Genomic DNA, 21262 nt, shown 5'->3' on the forward strand with positions numbered 1-21262 from the left:
ATAAATAAATAAAATCTTTAAAAAAAAAAAAAACAACAAACACTTAAGCCAATGAAAGCAGAGTTGATCAATCACTTTTACTTGGGCTTTTGCAGATTAAGACACGTATCTCCAACAAACCACAGAATCCTCCCCCAACCTCTATTCCTGCTTTTATCCTTTGATACTGTAAGGGCTCCAGTGGGTCACCGCCCAGTAGTATCTTTTGGCAAAAGAACTCTCCTTAGGTTGAGTTAAGGCCTGGCCCTTCAGAGTTAATTAGAACCATACCACACAGTACTGTTAGTATGCTGCTAGAAAATGCCTGTGGTATGATGTTAAGCTTTCATTCTCCCCAAGAGACAATTCAGTGTCTCATCTTTTATTTACATACCAGTTGCTCATAATAGAAAACCAGCCTACAGTTCAAAAAAAGAAGGCCAAGAACTGGCCCACTGGCCAGTACCCACAGCCGTGGTTGCCACCACTGCCAGTGCCACTCGCCGCCCTTCCCCAGCCTTTTTTCAGTAGAAAAGGCAAGACCTAAGAGGCAGTGGCACACTCTTCCTTTTCCTCCCAAGGTCTTCTATGTCAGAAACCCTGCCATTTTCTCCAAGTCCAAAATGACCTCAGTGTCTCAGTGCGAAATGGTGAGACACGGCTCTACCACAGCTGGTCAAGAACCCAAAGGGAGAAGGTATTCTGCACTGAAGGTTGCCTCAAACATATACTAGGAGGCCTAGCTGTCATACTACTTATTTCTCATCCAAGTGTCCTTTTGCGTAATTCAAACTCAGTAACCAAAGATTGGGGGGTGGGGGGAGTAGAGGTAGACAAAGTGGGAAGAAGAAACCTAATTCACTTTTGAAAAATTGTCTTAAAGAAAAATGAAAGTGACAGGCTTGTATATGGCTCATAGACAGCTTACTCATAGCCATAGAGAAAGCCTCGCTATCTAGATCGGTCCGATGTTCACAGGGAGCTGACAGCTCTAGAGAAGGCCAGAGGCAAAGAAATCCTGCCTATCACCTGGAGGAAAGAAAATTTTCAGGACCTCGTCTGTCAAAATGAAATCAAAATCAACGTTCCAACAAAGATTTCACGGGTTTCACAGAAGATGTCAAATGTGTAATTTCTCAATTTAACCACCACAACCACAGCAGACCTTAATCCAATGCTTGCAATAGCTAGAGCTACAGTCTAAGATGATTTTGTCTTTGAAAGATAAATGGGCAGGGGCGCCTGGGCGGCTCAGTTGGTTGAGCATCTGACTCTTGATTTCTGCTCAGGTCTGGATCTCAGGGTCCTGGGTTTAAGCCCCGAGTTGATAAAGATAAACGGGGAATTATTCTCAACATGTTTTAGTAAGCCACTGTAATTTTAATTTCAGAATCATCAAAAAAAATTCTGAATACTTTTTAAAGATCCTTTCCCCAAAAAATGTGAGCTTTACCTAATCCCTTCATCACTATCATCCTAAGATTTCAGTTCTGTGACGATTTGTTTGAGCACCGATTATGTGCCAAGTACAATGTCTAGCAATGCAAAGAACACACACACACACAAAACAAGCTTCTGTCCTAAAGAAAGTTATCATGGGGTGGGGGGGGGGACGTAGAGAAGGAAGCCAGTCTACTTGAATACAGGAAGAACATGGGAGATGTCATGCAGAAGTCCAAAGTACTACAGGGTACAAAGTACCTCGGAAGAAAGACAAAGTATCTTCTAATGGGGGAGGGCCGGGACAAGCTCTGACATGGTGTCACGTGAAAGGAACATCCTGAGGAGCATCAGGAAGGAAAGGGAGGATGTCAACGGGCAAATATGAAGTGTGTTCATGAAACAACCCATTCAGGGTAGAGCAGTGATTCCTAGACTTTCTAACTTTGTGAACTGGTAAAATTTCAAGGAAAGAAAAAAAGACGATGGTGGTAGGGGGAATGGAAGAAGTTGAAAGAAGGAATATACTAAGCTAGGAACCGTTACCTCATAAAATTTCTTGGGGAGAAAACTGAGCTAGAAATAGCCTTTTCTCCCTCAGAGAAACAAAATAGCAAGAACTTTATTGCAATTTATTTTTTTATTTTGCAAATGATAGTGAGATAAATAATGACCATCTATTATTGCCAGTGTTTTCTAAGTAAAAGAGCATCTGAATTCCAAAAATTATAGGAAGCACATCATCTCGAAACTTAAAAATGGCGTTCCTTCTCACACAAGGGCAGCTAGGAACCTTACACTGGTCAGGTGAAAGCTTGGCCACGGCCTGCTGGGTACACCAGTTTAGGAGGCCCTGGGCCTGAGTGTAGGACTCCTGTGAGAAACAGAAGGAAATACAAGCTGACGCCTCACTGTAGGGAGTGTGGAAGGATAGACTGAAAAAGATGTACTCAATTAGGCAAAGTGAAAAAAGCTATGCTCTATGATGAATTTGATCAAAGCGTACAGGGTAGAATGGGGGGGAGGGGTATAGCCCCAGGCCACCTAGGGGACGCTGCAAAAGTACAGGTGAGAGGTGTGGAGGGCATATATGACGGTGGTAGAAAAAAGAATGGAAAGGGGTTGGCAACAACTTATATGCAGGATTTGAGGAAAAGGAAAGAACCAAAGAAGACTTCCAGGTTTTGAGCCTAGATAAATGAAAACAAAACAAAACAAAGCTGATGGTAGTGTTAACAGACATATGAAAATTCATGAAAGGGTACGAGATAAGAAGAGAAAATGAATGCATTTTGGGGCGGGACATGCAGGGCAAGATGCTGGGAGAGGTTGGAGATATAACAAGATAAGAAGTTGGGGAGTCCTACATGGAAGACTTAGAAGGGGGCAAGCCTACCTCCTTCATCACTTGGGGATTTTTTTTAACTCTTTCTACACGCCAAGCACTGTACTAGGTGTTAGGGATAGATGACGAACAACAGAGCTGGGACCTGCACTCGCAGAGAGTCAATCTGGCAGAAAGACAGACCTTCACGCAGTAATCACACAGATGAGTGTGATTATAAACTGTATTAAAGTGCCTAATTTCCAAAAGAGAAAAAAGGAAAAAATTGAGAACAGACACTTGGACAAGACTTCAACTAAAAGGCGAAACGAGGCTACCAATGGAAACAGAAGGCACAGTTAGAAGAGTAGGAAGCAAATTGGAGCAGACAATTCCTGGAAGCTGGTAGAAGAATGAGTTTCAAGGAGCAAGTAATAAACAGTGCCAAATGCTGCTGAGAGGCCAAGGGGGACAAGCATGGAGAAAGGGCCAGTGGCCTGTTCAATGAGGAGGACAGGGTGACCTGAATGCAGTGTTGAAGCCTGTGGAGCAGGATTTCAAGGGGTTAATGTGTGAGGACACAGAGAAAAGCGCAGGTGACAAGACTTCCCTTTTAAGGAGTCAAAAACAAAGGAAAGGAAAGGAAAGGAAAGGAACAGATGGGTGACTTGAGGAAGTCATGCATTTATGGGTTCTCCTCATTAGAATGGAGACAATTACAACAGAGGACGAGAAAGAAAAAAACCAGAGGATGTAAGAGAGAAGGCGACAACGGCAGGGGTCCAGTCACAAGAGAGAGGGAAGGTATTACAAGACATCAACCAACAGGTCAGCACTACCTCCTTGGAGAGAAGGGGAAAGGAAGCAAGGCAAGGTGAAAGTACCCAGAAATTAGAGATGGCAAGAAAAAAGGTCGAGGAAGCTCCTGTTAGGGGGTGGTGGGGTCTTTCCTGGAAACTATGGGAAGAGATGTGAGTGAGCCATGGACAGCTGGGAGTTGAGGAGATGGCACTGGCCATCAACTGGACATTCACTCAGCAAACACTCCCTGAGGGCCTTCCATGTGCCAGAGAGTGTGCATATACGCCTGAGCATAAATGAAGTTAGCAGGCATTTGTTCTCTGGGTAAAAGAGGAACAGGTTGATTTTCTCAATCTTGCATCTAGAAAAAGACCATAAGCAGTAACAGGTGATAATTACACATCCTTTGAAGCTGATGTATGTGCTAATGGATGAGATGTCACTATCGCAGGAGCCCAAGACCCATTCTCAGAAGGAAATGGATGGTGTTAGTTTACTTATTCCACAAACAAATACTGTGTGCCTGAGCACCGGATAAACAAGCTCTGAAGAGCCAAGGCATGGTTCCTGTCCGCCAGAAGGTCACAATCGGAAGTGATGATCTGAACGCTTCTGGCACATTTCATTGCTTGGAGCATTAGCTGAATCCACCGTCACAATCTTTATGCTTTATGAGAAGGTAAGACTCTGGCCATCTGAAGATCGTTAATAAGATACTCTTCTGGATGCAACATAACTTTAAGGAATGGACTGGACCAGAGAGTTCCATAGCATGGTTTTTCAGTGCCAATAAGACTCAAAATGAACTTTATTTTATTTTAGATTTTCTTTTTAAGTAATCTCTATACCTAATGAGGGGCTCGAACTTTCAACCCCGAGATCAAGAGTCACACGAGCTCCACTGACAGCCAGCCAGGCGCCCCCAAAATGAATTTTCTTAAAACCACCGCAGCTTTTAAAATTACAAATCGTATGCACATAATCCTGCCTATGTTCTTTCTTTCTTTTTTTTTTTTTTTAAGATTTTATTTATTTATTCGACAGAGAGAGAGAGACAGCCAGCGAGAGAGGAACACAAGCAGGGGGAGTGGGAGAGGAAGAAGCAGGCTGCCGGAGGAGAAGCCTCATGTGGGGCTCGATCCCAGGACCCGGGATCACGCCCTGAGCCGAAGGCAGACGCCTAACGACTGAGACACCCAGGCGCCCCTGCCTATGTTCTTTCAACTAGAGTCAGAAGAAAATCTAGCTCCTTAATTGGCCCTCAAGGCCCTTCATGACATGGACCCCACCACCTCCTGTACCAGCCTTATATGTGTATTTTTAATGTTTAAAAACACTTTTAAGCTAGCGAAGAGCATCTCACCTCACCTTCCTGGTCCAAAGCAAATACAGTACAAAACCAAACCCAATTTCAGCTTTATGCCTACCATGTCCATGTAATCATTCGTTAAGTACTAAATATCACAACAGGGAAAAATCGTGCTTCACACTCATACTGACGCATTTATTCCCCTAATTCTCTTGATGAGACACTTTAATGATTAAAAAGAAATTAATAGCATGTATCGATACTGTAAAAATGTGATTAATGACTTTTTTGAGATTATAGCAACATCATCTTGATTATTTGGTAAAGAAGAGCCTATCAACTAACTTTCAAGTTGGGTAATTTACTCCATTAAAGTCAGCTACGGTGTTTCAAGATTTAATGTATTGTTCAAATTCATGTATGCAAACAAACTCATTAAAATTCAGGAGACTTCACTCAGAAACTCGCTGCACTTAAAATTCAGGGCCCTAACAGAGGACACTGAGCTGGAATATTTAAATTGAAACATTTGTGCCTCCTAGACAGGGTACTTTGCACTGTTTTTTGTTTTTGTTTTTGTTCTCACCCAAAGGAAGAATTCAAGATGCCCCAGGAGTCCTCAGCAGCCAGAAGGCTGCAGAGAATTTACTCCTTACATTACACTGACGAGCTGCCCTTAAGGCCAAGGGCTGCTCTTGGACACCTTCTTAAAGCCAGCCAAGGCCAGGGACAATCCCCTTTACTCTGAGAAGGAGATTAAAGACAAATATTTCTAATTCTGGCTTTGAAAATCGCATGTGGGCCTCAACTTTCAGAAGTTTTCTCGAAAACTGAAGCACACCCCATTAAGTAACCAAAATGTTTCCATTCGTAATTTTTATGGAACTCACCCTAACAAGTGCTTCTTAAATTACCTGGAAAAAACGAAACCCCTCACCAATTCCTGAGCCTGGCTGCACGTTAGCCCCTGCCCTAACCGCTTTACTACAGCACCGGCACTAAAGCACCTCACAGCAACCCTCTGCACAAAAGGAAAACTGACACCAACGAGGTCAAAAGACTTGGTGATCTCGCCCAGCTGGTCAGGACACCTGGCACCACACTGCCTTCTTGAAGATACTTTTTCTTTTTCTTTAATATTTCTGAGTTGCTGGTGGTGTAGAAAGGCACAGTGGTTAAAAGCAGACTCTGGAACGAGACTGCCTGGATTCCGATCTGGGTTGGTGTCACTACTTACCAGCTATGTGCCCTTGAGAAGTTGTTCAACCATTTTGTGACTCCATCACCTCTTTTGGAAAATGGGAATAATAAGAGAATGCATCTAAGAGGTTGTTTTGAGAATGACATGGACCAATCCATGAAAAACGTTAAGCCATGGAGAATGCCTGGAACTGTACCTAGTACATAGTAGGCACTCAATAAATGTCAGCTCTTATTAAAAGCAAGTGCTCTAACAACGAAGCCCTGATGGATCACCAAGGTCCTCCCTCACAGCTGTCTGGACCTATCCTCAGTGAACTGGGACTGAGATCACTCACACACATGCCTTTTTTGTGCATGTCCCATGTGCCGCAGCCAACAAACACAGGACAATGCATTTCATTCTCAAAATAAAATGAAACCAAAATCCATCGATAAAGAAAATGCTTAAAGCATTTGCCCAAGGCTCTCAAATAGGACTTGAACTTGAATTTGTCTCAACAGCCCAAGTTCTTTTATCTACACCATGTTATTTTGGGTTCCTAAGTCTACTTTTTCATTTTGTCCGTGAATCCTTTCGTTATCACTCAGGATCAGAGTTTTGGAAGGTTCTTTAGAGTGTATCGCACAGCACGTTCCCTTTTTGCTTCTGAAGAAATGGAAGCCCAAGGAAGTTTACTACTGAGCTGCCCACAGTCCTATAATGAGTGTCCCTGCTACAGTGGCACACTGCCACTTTTTCCTCTTGGATGCTGGTGGCCTGCCTCTAGGAGGCCCTCAGCTCTGCTCCTAATCTTCTAGGGACCACCGTAAAAATCCAGAATGCAAAGGCTAAATGAGAGACCTAGGGGCTCCCCTAGCAGGCAACTTCATGAGTTTTAGCAGATGGGACTTTGTTTTATCAAGTTTAGCTGCTCGGGCCTTTCTGCTTTTTGGCTCACAGCAGCATTCTGGAAACTCAGGGCTAGCAAACCAGTCAGGTGTTAGTCTAGTCTACAATGTCCCTGCGACTTTGAGGAAAACTGCCAAACAGGGCTTTACAAACAAAACCCAGAGTAGAGACGATTTCACCCTGAAAAAAAAAAAGAACAGGACAGGCTAGCATAAAGTTTAAACTTAATTTGTCAAAGGAAAGAAGCTTACAATTAAAGCAGCTATTCCTAGCACATTACAGTCTAAGGCCAACAACATACAAGCGTAACAACCAATGGCCCCATGTGGAGAGGCAGTGCTGAGATGCCATAATAATTAGTTTCCTTTTCACAAGAGTTGGATTCATAATTAAACTTTGTCCCTTCCTTCCCCCATTCTGCTGTGCACATATTTGACTGCTTCCTAAGGGACTGGGTTAGAGGCCAGGAGACAACCCCAAACCACAAGTCCATTGACCTCTCAGGGCCAGCAGGCAAGGCAAAGCTTGCCTGTGTTAGCTGTGCAGGAGCTTGTCTGGGGACAAGCTGATTTCACCTTTCCGTGCAACACACTTCTCAAGTCACTTTACACAGTTGTTACAGACCACTGAAAGGGACGGCTACTACAGCTTCAGTGCCAGTACAGTCAGTCCCACGGAAAACTCCAGGACCCCTTCTGGGAGGAGCAGGTTGGTGTAGACAGAGTGTGGTCATGGCTCCTCTAAGACTTACTTGATTGGTAAGTCAATTACTCTCTCAGAACCTTAGCTTCCAGAGCAGGGAGACAGCAATCTCTATCCATAGATGCCATTACTGAGGAGTTTCAATAGAGCTACAAGTGAAAGCACTTTGTGAACATAGGGTCCAAGAAAGTTAAGAGGCAACTGATACCATCTGCTAATTTAACTGGTCTCCCGCCTAAAATCCTCAGTGACTCCAGCGCTTCTCAGGACAAAGTCCAGACCCTTGACCAGGTTTAGAAGCTCATCATAACCTGCCCTCTAATTACCTTCAACTTCACCTCCCACCTCACTGGAGGCTTCGGTCAAAGGGGATGTCTTGACTTCCTCCAGACGGCTGTGCTGTCTGGCGCACCTGCGGCGGGAGCCCTCCCTCCCCGCGCTCTCCCATTCTGCCCAACTAAGTCCTCCAGGGTCTGATTTCAGCTTACATGCCGTTTCCTCCTCAAACTTTCCTCTACCTCTCCTCCATGCTTTCACAAACTGATGTTTACCCGTTTGGAGCCCTCTTCATCATTGTGTTAAACTGACTGGATACTTGTTACTCTTTCCCCTCTCAAAATTTTGTGGATGAAACAATGTTGCTGAATGAGTGAATTTAGGGAAAATGAAAATGACTTAGTGTCTTACATTAGTAAAAGACTAACAAAATCTCTGCAGTTCCCAACCTAAACTTCCTAAGCAACCTCACCCCACCGCCAGCCTCTCCTTTTAACTGGTAAGAAAGCAAAGATCCTGAGAAGCTAAAAGATGTGACCAAAAGCAAATGGCTAATCAAGGACAGACATGTGCTTGGACCCTGTATCTCCTGGTTCAATCCTGAATTTTCTCCTACAGAATGCTGGCTATGTCCAGGCTATACCACTGGTGTCTTTTCATAGCAAGAGAACTGAAGGCAGATGAGTATAAGAGAAAAGAGACTTGAAATCCAAAAACGGATGCTCAAGGCCTGGCTCTGTGAGACCTGGAGCCATCTCCGTGCCTCCAGGCCTCAGGCCCCTCATCTGTCAAATGGAAGTTTAGCACCAGCAAATCTACACAGCAAAAAGCCTCTTATCTTTCTAGATTATTTTTCACCTACCTCACCTTGTTCTATGTAAAGAAAATGAGATAATGTGAAAATACTTCATGCATCTCTTCTCAAAGAAATGTTTTTTCCAACTTTTCACGTGTTATTTTTTTGGTGACATTCGGCCTTATTATTCAAACCAAAGCATTTTTAGAGGGGGAGGGGCAGAGGGAGAGGGCGAGAGAGAATCTTAAGCAGGCTCCAGGCCCAGTGCAGAGCCCGAGATGGGGTTTAATTTCATGACCATGAGATCAAGACCTGAGCCGAAACCAAGAGTTGGACACTTAACCGACTGAGCCACCTAGGCGCCCCGAACCAAAGCATATTTTAAGGACAGGATTCAAATTCATTAAGCAATCTCTTTAGGATTACAAAAAGTGTAACCAATTTATAAGATCAATACAGGCTTGGCTGGTATTAACTAGTGCTACTATTTCTTCCTTCTGTCTTCACGTCATCAAGACACTAGTGTTCACCTGCAAAAAGAACCTTTGCCCATAGTCATTAACTGAAGAAAGAAAGGACAAACCCTTTTTTCTTTACAGACACTACTTGATTTCATAGACTCACAGAATGCTGCAGCCAGAAGAGACTATGAAAACGGTCGAAGCCTGTATCTGCCTTTCACAATGAGAAAACAGGCTCAGTCTAACTCCTTGGGAGGGGCTTAAGCAGGGCTGATTGCAAACACACACCAATTGTTTTTCAGAGTATTACATATTTTTTTTTAAAGATTTTATTTATTTATTGGACAGAGACAGACACAGCGAGAGAGGGAACACCAGCAGAGGGATTGGGAGAGGGAGAAGCAGGCTTCCCGCTGAGCAGGGAGCCCAATGCGGGGTTCATCCCAGGACCCTGGGATCATGACCTGAGCCGAAGGCAGACACTTAACGACTGAGCCACCCAGGTGCCCCTCAGAGTATTACATATTTTGCAATAATAGATGATTTGGACAAAAAATGTGGTAAATCATATACTGAGATCATAATACAAATTTAAAATGCAATGGTATTTGTCAAAGTCGAAGGCTGAAGGGCCAAGATAGAGACACACCTGATATTACGTATGCATGTTTTTAAAATTTGATTATAAGGGCATTTTCTGGAAGTGAAAGAGATTATTTTGCTTTTCCCACCAACTTTCCATGCTTCTGTAAGACTGGAAATTCTCAAAACAATAGTAAGTAGACAAAATGGGAAATGCACTCACTCAAATTATTTGTTTGTGGACAACCTAATCTGTCACTGTTCATTACTGGCTAAGACTGAGACAAGCACCAATTTTTTCCTAACTAGTTTTAAACAATATAATACAGCAATGAAGTCAAAAGTCACCATTAATCCCCACGCCCTTTGTTTCTTTTCTTAAAGATTTTTAAGTAATCTCTACACCCAATGTGGGGCTCAAACTTACAACCCCAAGATTAAGAGTCACACACTTCTCTGACTAAGCCAGACAGGTGCCCCAGTCTTCACACCCTTTCAGGCAGAAGTTTCTAACTCCTTACCCAATAGTATCTCCAACTACTAACAAAAGCAAAAGGGACTAATGGAGTAGCCAAAGAGATGGACAGGGGCAGAGGACAGAATGTTGTTTTCATTCTTTTCCTCTTCCCAATCCAACCCCTTTCCCCAAACCCTGGTAAGGGTGAGGTGTTAGTGGAGTCCAAAGGAGACAGGGGTCTGAACCATTCCCAAACTGAAAGAGTTAACTCTCAATAAAAATTGTTTTCCATGCCATCTCAAGATTTTATTCAGAGACCTTTAGAAAAGAAAAAGTAAAAAATTCCTTGTTAAAAACCATAAACGGCTACTCCATCCAAATTCATAAGCAACAAACAAATTACCGTAGGGTTAGTCACTGACCACTCGCAATACAAACCCTTCTATGTATTTAGTTTTTGTGATGGATCTTGTGTATTTGTGTGTATGAGATTAGAATATTTTGTAATACCTATTCCAGATAAATTTTGCATAGGGCCAGAAGAAACAAACTCTAATAATTCAACTTTTAAATAGATCACCCTACATTTCTTGTCAAAATGTGATTGTGTAGAGAGTGTCCCGCCACTTCATATAGCAGGAAAACATCTATAAGTTATTAAAATAATTACTGCCAAGTTCTTTGCCAAAATATGCAAAATTACAATGTGATGTGGGGAAGTCATGCCAGTCCCAGCTCTGCCAGTAGAAAGCTATGCAACACGACACATTGCTTAACACTTTGTGGTTGGTTTTCATCATCTTGAGGTGGGATTCCATCCCTAACCAGCTTTTGCAAACACAGTGCCTTGAAGTCCTGCAATGCGGTCATCAGGCTGCAACGAGCACTGTCCTAGCCTCTCTCTTAGTCATAGCAAGCCTAATTTGATGAACGTGAGGACATAGAGAGCTTTAGCATTTTTTCCTGGGAACCAAGAACTAATATTCTAGGCTGAGGAAGATGAGAGCTACTTGGAAAATGTCCAAAGGTTCAGCAACAGGTAAATACCAAAGCGCCCAATCACACTGATGCAGAACGCTACAAGTAAGACAGCGAGAAAATAGGTATTTCATCACAGCCAAGTAACAGGTCTGCTGCAGAGAACAGTTTCCAATTGCCCCCACCACCTCATGTGGCTTCCCAAAGGAAGTCCTGAGTAACTCAGTAACTTAAAAAAAAACAACAACAACAACAAAAACGCAGACATTTCTTCCTCTAAAGACAATCAGGAGATACCTACTTCCCTTAAGGTTCTTATTAATTCGACTCAAAATAAGAAAAATCCCCAAACACAAAACGAGCGGAGGAAAAGGACACATCTCCAGATACAACATATCCAATTATCATTCCCAGATACTATATTTAATACTGAAATTTAGCCCTAAGACGATAGACAGCAAACCTATTCACTTGAGAAAGAGATGGCAAATGTGTAGGGCAAAGCCACCCTCCCCTCCATCAGTGTGGCAGAGGTCAGGGACCCATCAAGCCCTTGGTCTCGCTGAGCTCAGTACTCTACAGCAGGCAGCACTGCGAGTGGCCGCCACCCATCCACCCGTGCTGGCATTCATGCTGAGGTCTGTTTCATCCCAGCTTTGCATGTTCCTCAACATACTCTGCCCAAATCCTGAAATGGGTCTTCAAAGAAAGACACTTGATGACAGTAAAGCACTTCATATAAGCCATAAAGTGGTCATTCTTTTCTACCTTATGTAATTTTAGAACGGTAATTTGAGCAGAAAACATAACTGTAAACATTCGTTTTACTCCAGACCCTATGCCATTCCAGTGAAATACACAAGTCCTATACAATAAATGTTTATATTCATCTCTTTAAAAACAGAATTTGGCTTTATTCAACCCAAATGCCCAGCCCAGTTCCAATCCACTCACTACCCTGTCACTCAAACAAGCATGGGCAGAATACAGACACAAACAGAGCTCCATCTGCTAATTAAAACTGGGCACGAAACTGTTAACAGGCATCTGTTGCATTGTTTGAAGCTAATGGGCAGAGACAAAGCTGAAATGGTTCTTCTAAAGCAAACCCAGTGATTTCACTCATTTTCTATTTGGTATTTATGTCAGTGGGGGATTGGAAGAAGGGTGTTAAACAGCTTATTATGGAGACTAAAAGATAAGTGATATCTTACCTCGTCTAAAATATCCCTTTAAAACAGATAATAGATATATAACATTTTATACTGGGGAAAATACCATTCTCATGTTAAGAATTCCAATTAAGCACCTCTGATCGTATCTCAGACATAATCTAATCATGATACTATAGAGAGAATAATAACCAAAATTCAAGCAATGCTTTAATAGCTCATATAGCGCTTTCACAATTCCTCCACCAAGCCATTCATTCACCCAGTTGATGAGTCATTTAACACGGGCCTTGGAGATTTAAAAGGTGAATAAGGCTTGATTCCTGCCCTAGGGAATTCACAGCAACCCTGAAAAGTTGGTATAATATTATTAAACTCTATTATAGACGAAGGAACTAAGGCTCTAGAAGGACAAGTGACTCACCAAGGCCAGAAAACTAGGAATGGCAGATGCCAGGACGTGAACTGACTGCAGACCCACTGCTCGTCTTCATTCACCATGCTCTCTCCGTAACACCAGACGTGAAACAGCCCACTTCATCTGCTGCTTACATTTCAGAAGCACCCTATTATGTTATGCTCCACAGTATTACTCACCACCTGAAATCCACTTCTCCATCCCCACTCCAACCCTCTCCTCATCCTGCATGAAATCTCTTTCCTGCAGAATCTTCCCATTTCTAATACACACAAGAGAACTGGTCCCCAGAACGGCTCCGTGTGCAGGCAGGAAGGCAGGCAGGCCTAAGCTAGACTCAGCCTCAGGCTGTGCCAACAGCTCCCCGGTCGGTCTTCAGCTTCTGGTTCCACGGTTCTTTTCAGAGTCAGTTATCAGATTTAATTCAAAACTCAACTGCTAAATTTTTCCTGGTCTTCAAAGGCTAGACTTATTTCCCTCGAAGACAATATCCAAACCTATTTCCCTCTAGCTTTCTCAGTGGGTCCAAACAATCTTGGCGCTGCTGCCCAGAGAACCTCCTCCCTGATTTGCTGCCAGGCAGAACAGCTGGGAAAACTCTTTTTTGTAAAGTACACTTAGTCTTAAAACATATCCATATTGTATCCAAGACTCAGTTTCCCCACACCCACTCTTTATTTGCTGAATGGCTTTTCTCATTCGCTAGAACACTAATGAGGAGGTTAAGTTTAACCCTTTATTATCAAGCATTAAGCTCTACTTTTTCTGAAACAGTATTGTTATGAAAGCTATCGCTTAGATGGAAAATCTACTGACAGCTTCGAGAGAACACAATGACATTAAAATCAGGCTTTATGTACAAAATGTTCAATTTGAAGTTGCATGTTCTTTGCATATTTCTGTTTGAGAGGCTGAAACCAAGGAAAACAACCATGAAAATTAAAATCCATTTGCTCTACGTATCTGGATGATTCTCAGCCAAATGTTGATAACATCATGGATAAAAATGTAAATATGACAAACTTTGTTTTTCAGTCAATAAGTCTTGATAAAAGCCTTGAATTGCTACCAACCAAAAACAGTTTTTAATTTTAGGCTGGGGTCAACAAATTTTTTCTATAAAGGAAGAGTTCGTAAATATTTTTAAGCTTTGTAGAACACATATGGTCTCTGTTGCATATTCTTCTTCGTTTTATGTTTCAATAACCCTTTAGAAAGTTAAGAAGTATTCTTTGCTTGTGTTGTTGATGGGCACAAAAACTGCAGGCCATATTTGGCCCCGGGGCCATACTTCGCCAACTCCTGATTTTAGGAAAAGTGAATCCACGAAAAAAATGCATACAGAATCAAATATCTGAAAGTGCTCTGATGAGACCAGGGTGCAACAATTAACCAGCATACTGCTATTAACATGATTTCATTAGCTGTTTTGCACGTGGAAGGAATTTTAATGACAGGATGCACTTTGATCTCCCAACCTGTAACTAGGGACACAAAAGAAAGGGCAAAGGTCGGCTATCATATGCAGAGTTATCCCAGGAGAAATTCCTCGCAGAAAAGCGTCAAGTGCAAAATCTAATTCCTCCCCAGAAAAGGTGGTGACTTGGATTTATGGAGCCGATCAGACTGGTCAGAAGGAGCAGCAGCTCGACTGGGAGAGGTCACACAGACTTGAACTGGGCGCTTCAGGAGAGGTTCTGCTACAGCCAGCTGTGCGATCTTGACACCGTCAACCTAACCTTAGCTTTCCTACTTAAAAATTGGGGCAGGGGTGGAAAGTCGATAATCTTCAGCTCCTTCTGCTGTCAAACTATGACTGTACTAAATAATGAAACCACTCAGGAAATACCCTAACAGGAAGAGGGGGGAGGGCAGGGGAGAGACAGCAAAGGGAAGACGCTCACGTTGTCCAGTTAAAGGACAGGGCTAGGTTTTCTCTTCCTGTTCTATCAGCACCTTGCTCAGTACAGGCCATTCCAAGGTGCCTGTGTGGCCTCATATCAATAGTAAACTGCACCCACATCCCACAGGAAACATAATGCACAGCTGAGTGTACTACTGTTTCCTAGCTGTCTTTACATTACATCTTACAGACATTTAAAACATAAATTATGATTATGTAGGAGGTTTAGGGAAGCTCATTGAAAACCTTTTTTTCAGGGGTGCCTAGGTGGCTTAGTCAGTTGAGCTTCTGCCTTTGGATCAGGTCATGATCCCAGGGTCCTGGGATGGAGCCTCATGTCAGACTCCCTGCTCAGCGGGCAGTCTGCTTCTCCCTCGCCCTCTCACCTCCCCTCCCACGCCCACCCCACTGCAGCTCTCTCACTCTGCTGTCTCTCTCTCTCAAATAAATAAATCTAAAAGAAAAAGAAAAAGAAGGAAGGAAGGAAAGAAGGAAGGAAGGAAGGAAGGAAGGAAGGGAGAGAAAGAAAGAAAAAAGAAATAAAATTTTCAGTTCTCAAACCTCTGAACTGAAAGGCTGGTTGGTCCTAGGCACTGGGCCTATGATTTCAAATGCATACAACATCCTTACTCAACAGTTAACGAATATTGTCTGACTGATTCACTGAAAGGGTCAGGAGAAAGATAATGTACCCTCCACCACCCCCAAGAGCAGAAAGGAAATGAGGGGAGCTGGGATCTCAGAGAAGGCAGCAGAGCCTTAGAGACATGAGAAGAAAGTACCATGAGACAGCCATATCTATAATCAAAATGACTGTCTCCTTCCTCCCATGACGGCCGAACCACTATCAAACAGGCTCTGAGGATGGCAGATGCCTTTTTTAAAAATGACTTGAACTTTGACAAAGCAATACTAAGACTAAACGTGTCTGCACGGGAAGAAAAAAGCACACGTGCGTATCTACCAAATCACCCACACAAAAACCTCAGGTGTTAAGAAATGGCTTTTTCCTGTGATGTTGACCTTATCAAGTTTAGTCAGTGAGGCTGTGGCAGACCCTGTCAAAACCCAGTCAGAAAAGCCCAGGAACTTATACACCGAGGTACCTCAAAAAATAATTATGATTGGGAGGAGATGGGCCACCAACTCTTACCTCAACAACTTCAGATCACCAGCAGATGGGGGAGAGGGTTGCAGGGAGTGGATATTGCTGCTAGAGATATGGACACTGCACGCCTATGTTTGTGGTTACTGAAGAATGTGTGGAACTTTTTTCACTAGAGTGATGTTAATGTTCACCTTCATTTCCCAGCTTAATTTCAAATGCAAAGCATTAGGTTTCAGGTAAAAAAATTTTCTGCTGTTTGAAGGCAGTGTGATACCACTTCCTGTCGGGCTCTGTGGCTAAATAAGAGGCATGGATGGATTGCCCCTCCTCCATGTCAACTGAAGACACAGCTCACAGCCTCTTTTAACCACATCCACCCCACAGAACAGACCAAGATCACATTTGAGACTCACCCCAAATAACATCTACCTTCTGTTCTACACAGTTTCAGGACACTGGTTTTCCTGCCTTCATAGCTGCAAGCCTACATGGAACCAATTTCAATTAAAAAAAAAAAATCCACATAAGAAAGATTCTAAGCCATCAGCATGAAAAGTAATTTTTAAAAGCTACTGTCACAAAAAGCAGCAGATACCCTTACAGGAAATGTGGGACAAAAATTAAGGCAAAAAAAAAAAAAAGGAAACTAATAAAGTTATTTCGAATAAGCAAAAGTCAACCAAGGAGCTTAACAGAAACCACATCAGCGAGACTCACTCACTTTTGACCTAGGAGAATGCTTCTGGGAGGGTCACACAGAGAATGAACAAAAGGCTACCCACTCAACTTGTTAGAAACGATCCTTTACCATCTGGACTGCACTATGCATTCAACAATGTAAAAGGTTTATTCGGGGTTTTGAAATAAGTACCAGCATCCAAAACTAATGTCCTTTAGTTCCTGTGACGGCTCCCACCAAATCTCTTAGGAATATACTTGAGACATGACATTTAAAATCTGCTTCCTCAGAAAAGAAAAAGTCCCACTCAAGAATGACTGCCAAGAACTTGCAACTCAAACTTCCCTAAGCCCAGACATCATAACACCAGGGAGGTTTCAGAGCACTCAATTCATATGAAAGAGGCCAGAACAAACAAACCATAGACTTCCCTAGTTCTCAATTTTAAGAGTGCTCTATACCCAAATATTCTTTTTTTAAATGACAAATTATCTTTAAAACATACAATACTCAAATACAATTGTTACCACAGCACCATAATAATCCCAGAAATTCACAGTGAAATATGCTATAAGAACCATGTGAAAGGTGCTTAAGTGAGCTACTATTAGAAACCGCAAACATTACCCAGACAACCAAAAGCTAAGATTCTTAAGGTACTTAATTAACTGCAGCTATTTAACAAAGGAAATGATGTTAAGGTCACGTGTATAGGCAGCTTAAAACCAGCTTTGATTTGCTCTTCAGTTATGGTAAGTTACAGATCTCCTTACCTGAACACAAAGTCTGCCAGGACAAAAGTAGAAAGGACAGCTCCCCGCCAAGATCAGGAAAAACGATTAATCAATTCAAAGTAATTGGGGGGTACACTGTATGTTGTGATTCATTTAGCAAGTAATAATTAAAACCAAGGCGAAAATGCATAGGAAGGCAGGCAGAATGTAAGATTAATTTCTCCGCTGACAAGTTATTGAACATTCAAGCCCAAGAATTTACAAAGTTGAGAAGTGTGGCTTCTCAAGAGATGGTAGTAAATTTAGGAGTGAACCATGCTTTCCTGACCACACCATTCCCAAGAGTCACCAACTCTCTTAACACCAGCTAACGCTCACAGAACAATTTAATACTCTGTAGACATTATTCCACCATTAGTCACGTTTTACTCTTTCTCCTGCACTTGAGCCAAAGGAAAGGCAGAGAGAAAATGGTAACCAGGGTTCCCAGTTACTGGAGAAAGCCTTGTCCCCCACGCTTTCCACTTCCTCTCCCTTTCCCATTTTCTGTCTTCTCTGCTCAACCTCTGGACTGTATAGTCTGCTTCTTCTTTTCCTTTCGATCTCACACCAGCTTTCCTTTACTTTCCCCACCACCTGTCTTCGCTCGACCTCTGATCCCCTGAACTCTTCTCCCCGTCCTGCAATTTCGTTCTGCCCCTCCCATGACAAGAGATCCAGACCTCTTGTAGCCAGGGCCCCCCATCCCTCCCCTCCTAATCACTCATTCCTCTGAATTCCCTTACGATTGTTGGGTTCTCACCTCTCTTGTCCCTTGTGTCTTCTGTTCTTTTACTTCACGTCCCTCCCATTCCCCCAAAGCTTCATTTCCCCCTTCGCATTTCCTTCCTCTTTCCTTTTAATCTATTTCACACCCACTATCCCCTTCTCTTTCTCCATGAGATTTCGTGTCTCCCACCCCCCACTTTGTCCCGCTAAGGCCCTTCCCTGTCACTCCCCCAACCCTCTCATTTCCCCCAATACCCCTAGTCCTTGTTGCTCTGGTTCCCCTTCCCCTTCCTTTGCCCCCAAGTTCCCTCTTCGCCCCACCCCAGCCTCACGTCCCCGTCCGCCCCTCTCCCTCACTCCTTCACCCCCTCCTACTGCCCTCGCCACCCTGCCGTCCCCGGGGTTGCCTCCCTGGGGCTCCCAAGCCTTCCTCCAGCCCTCTCCCCGACCCGCTTGCACCCGCCCCCCATATTTCTCTCACTCCCCGTCCGCGGCCGCAGCCCCTCCCTCACCGATGGTGGAGATGAAGGTGGTGTTGAAGGCGTCCTCGGAGAAGCGGAATAGGAGGCAAGTCTTGCCCACCCCCGAGTCGCCGATCAGCAGCAGCTTGAACAGATAATCGTACGTCTTCGCCATCTTCTCGCTCCGGCCCTCTGACCCGCGAGCGACAGAAGCGGCGGAGAGAGGCGGGGAGGGGGCCGCGGGCGAGGGGGCGTGTCCGCCTAGCCACCGCCGCTCGCCCCGCCCTGCGACCCGCCCCTTCCCTTGGAGAAGGCCTGCGCGCCCCGCCCCGCGCGGCCAATCCGCGGGGGCTTCGTCATCATCGCCCGCATCCCAGGGTTAGATGGGAATTGTAGTTCCTTGGAGGAGCCTCGGGCGTGCCCGGCGCCGGCTGTCCGACCAGCCCCAGGGGATAAAGGAAGATCCGCTCCGCGCCGGGTGAACGGGTGGATTAGATGATCACACGCCTGCTGGGAAGGAAGGCTCGGTTTCGACTTCTACGCGTCTTTCTGCCGGAACTCAACTTCACGGTTTCTTTGTGTGTGGGCGCCTTTCAAATCCAAACCTCGGAATATGAGACCCACGACTCCCGCATCTTTTCCGCCCGGACCCGGAGCAGAGATGCTTTCTTTGCTTCACGCTGCTGCCGCGCAGGCTGTGGATTATCTGCAGGGTGCATTCTCTGGCTTCTCCTCCAGTTCCTGCACAGTACCACCTCTATGCCCCCTCTCGCAGCCCCTCGGTTACAAATCTCGAAAAGAATGGTTGCCGTTCTAACTTGAACCCCAGTCATGTTCTCTTCACGCCACACAGACCAGAGCCGAATACGATTGGTATTTTAGATGATCTGCTATGCAGACCACTCCCCTCCCCCTACAAGACGATGGAGAAGAAATCCGGGAGTTGAAAATATGAAGGCTTGTGCTACAGGTCTGTGTCCTATAAGGTGGCAGGCATTATGTGAGGCAGGAACTATGACCGTGGCAATCTAGAGAGTAAGATTTAGATGTTGTGTTGGCTCAGCAGCTGAACTGCTCCGTCTCTACGCCCCAGTTTTCTCATCTGTAAAATGGGTATAAAACAAGCTGTTTCATAGGGTTGTAGAGAAAATTAAATGAGATACTTATTATGAAAGCACTTTGAAATCCATTGGCACTGTAGAAATGTTAGTGGTGATGGTTACCTTAAGCCCTCTGGAGGCTCTCAATGGATGACAAATGAAGGGGGGGCAGCATTCTGTTATACTCACTTTACCCCTTTATTTACTGGTTTAGACTATTCTTTGTTTTGTGGATATAGTGTTCAGGCCTCTTTCATGTGCTAGTGACAGAAACCCAACCAGATCAAGTTCTCCTGGAGGGAGGTTTCCTGGCTCAAGTAAAGCCAAAGGGCAAGGAATGGCTGCGCAGGTCTAGGACCAGTAGCTCTATCCAGTCAGGGCTCTCTCATCTCTTCTCCCTTCTCAGTTTTAATTTCTAATATCCAAATACCGATTGACAAGACCCACATGAACAAAAGCTCTTCCGAGTCCTCAATAATTTTTAAGAGAATAAAGGGTTCAAATATGTTTGAGAACCACTGGCGTAGGCATTCACCTTAGATCTAAGAAGATACCTTCTAGAAGATTAGAGGAGGTTATTAAGGGAGCCGATGGATTCAACCATTAGCAGAATAAGGAAAAAACTTGGAACGGTTAAACAAGGCAGCAGGCTTTTCTAAAACACATCTTCAGTGCCTTGTAACTTCATTTATGGTGCCTGTGATATTCCATTCTTGGTCTTGTGGCAAATGATTGAGTTGGTCTTAGTATTGGCCTTCACCTTCTATGTGGAAAGAAGATGAAATGTGTCATTTACTCATACCTGTTGATAATACAGTACCCAGAAAGTTGCTGCTAATCTAATGTCTAATTCCTAGAGCCCACTAGATAGGAACAAAGCTCCTAAGGATGTCAATGTCAGTTTCTGTCCCTTCAAGAGAAGGGCCCTGCCCCCTGCCTCCTTGCCCCGGCCAATTCTTGGATAAGTTTGTGAATTTGGCTTCAACCGGGGCTGAACAACCATGAACAGCTCAGTTCTATATGTTCACCTTCATTCTGGAAAAGAAGGGGGGGAATCTTCCAAGACCAGTGAAATCTTTCTTTTATAAAATATGTACCGATTAAAATAAATGTCAGCCCCACTATCTGCATGCAACTGTTGGCATTCATTTTCTGTATGAGTAAGAACACGCTGATGTGGTACAGAACTTAAGTTCAGAAAAGAAGTTCGAGTTAGGAACTTTAAAGTCCCTAAATTTCCATAGGGGAATTTTGTTAATTGATGGGAATTTTAAAAAAAACAACAACAACTGTGTCTTATTTTCACTTCCCCGGTTTTTCTCTACCACCAAGTCTATATAATATTGGGACTTTCTAGGTGGTAAGTCTATGCATCACTGTTGAACCATTCAAGAATTTTGGTATATGGACACTATTTCAAGAAGAATCCAAATTTTTCCCTTTATGCATTAATTTTTATATCTGTATAGCGTTATTCTTAGAGATCAGATTTGGTGGTAGTAGCAGTACTATTAAATCAAGGTACTTTGCTCAAAGGACTGGACAATAAGCATATTTGTAGAGCTGAGGGTACCACATGGAAGAGGTTGCTGGTTGCCACCTTCCTTTCTTTCTCCAAGTGGCATCGGTGGAACCCTTTCTAAAAATCTGTGCTACTGTGCTCTGAGGAAACCACATCACTATTTTTTGCCAGTTGCCCAAACCCATCTTTGAAATGCTACA

At 43.7% G+C, this 21262-nt stretch overlaps 1 protein-coding gene across 1 annotated transcript in view; it reads right to left on the reverse strand.

The window, feature by feature from the left end:
* Positions 1–20623, reverse strand: part of RAB8B (RAB8B, member RAS oncogene family) — a 59033-nt gene extending 38410 nt beyond the window's left edge. The window contains exon 1 of the mRNA XM_008708690.2: positions 18492–20623. Coding sequence (XP_008706912.2) covers positions 18492–18615 — 124 coding nt within the window. The 5' untranslated portion in view covers positions 18616–20623. The remainder of the gene's footprint in view (positions 1–18491) is intronic.
* Between the last annotated feature and the right edge of the window lie 639 nt (positions 20624–21262).

Source organism: Ursus maritimus, unplaced genomic scaffold (assembly GCF_017311325.1).
Source record: "Ursus maritimus isolate PB19 unplaced genomic scaffold, ASM1731132v1 scaffold_27, whole genome shotgun sequence".
NCBI lineage: Eukaryota > Metazoa > Chordata > Mammalia > Carnivora > Ursidae > Ursus > Ursus maritimus.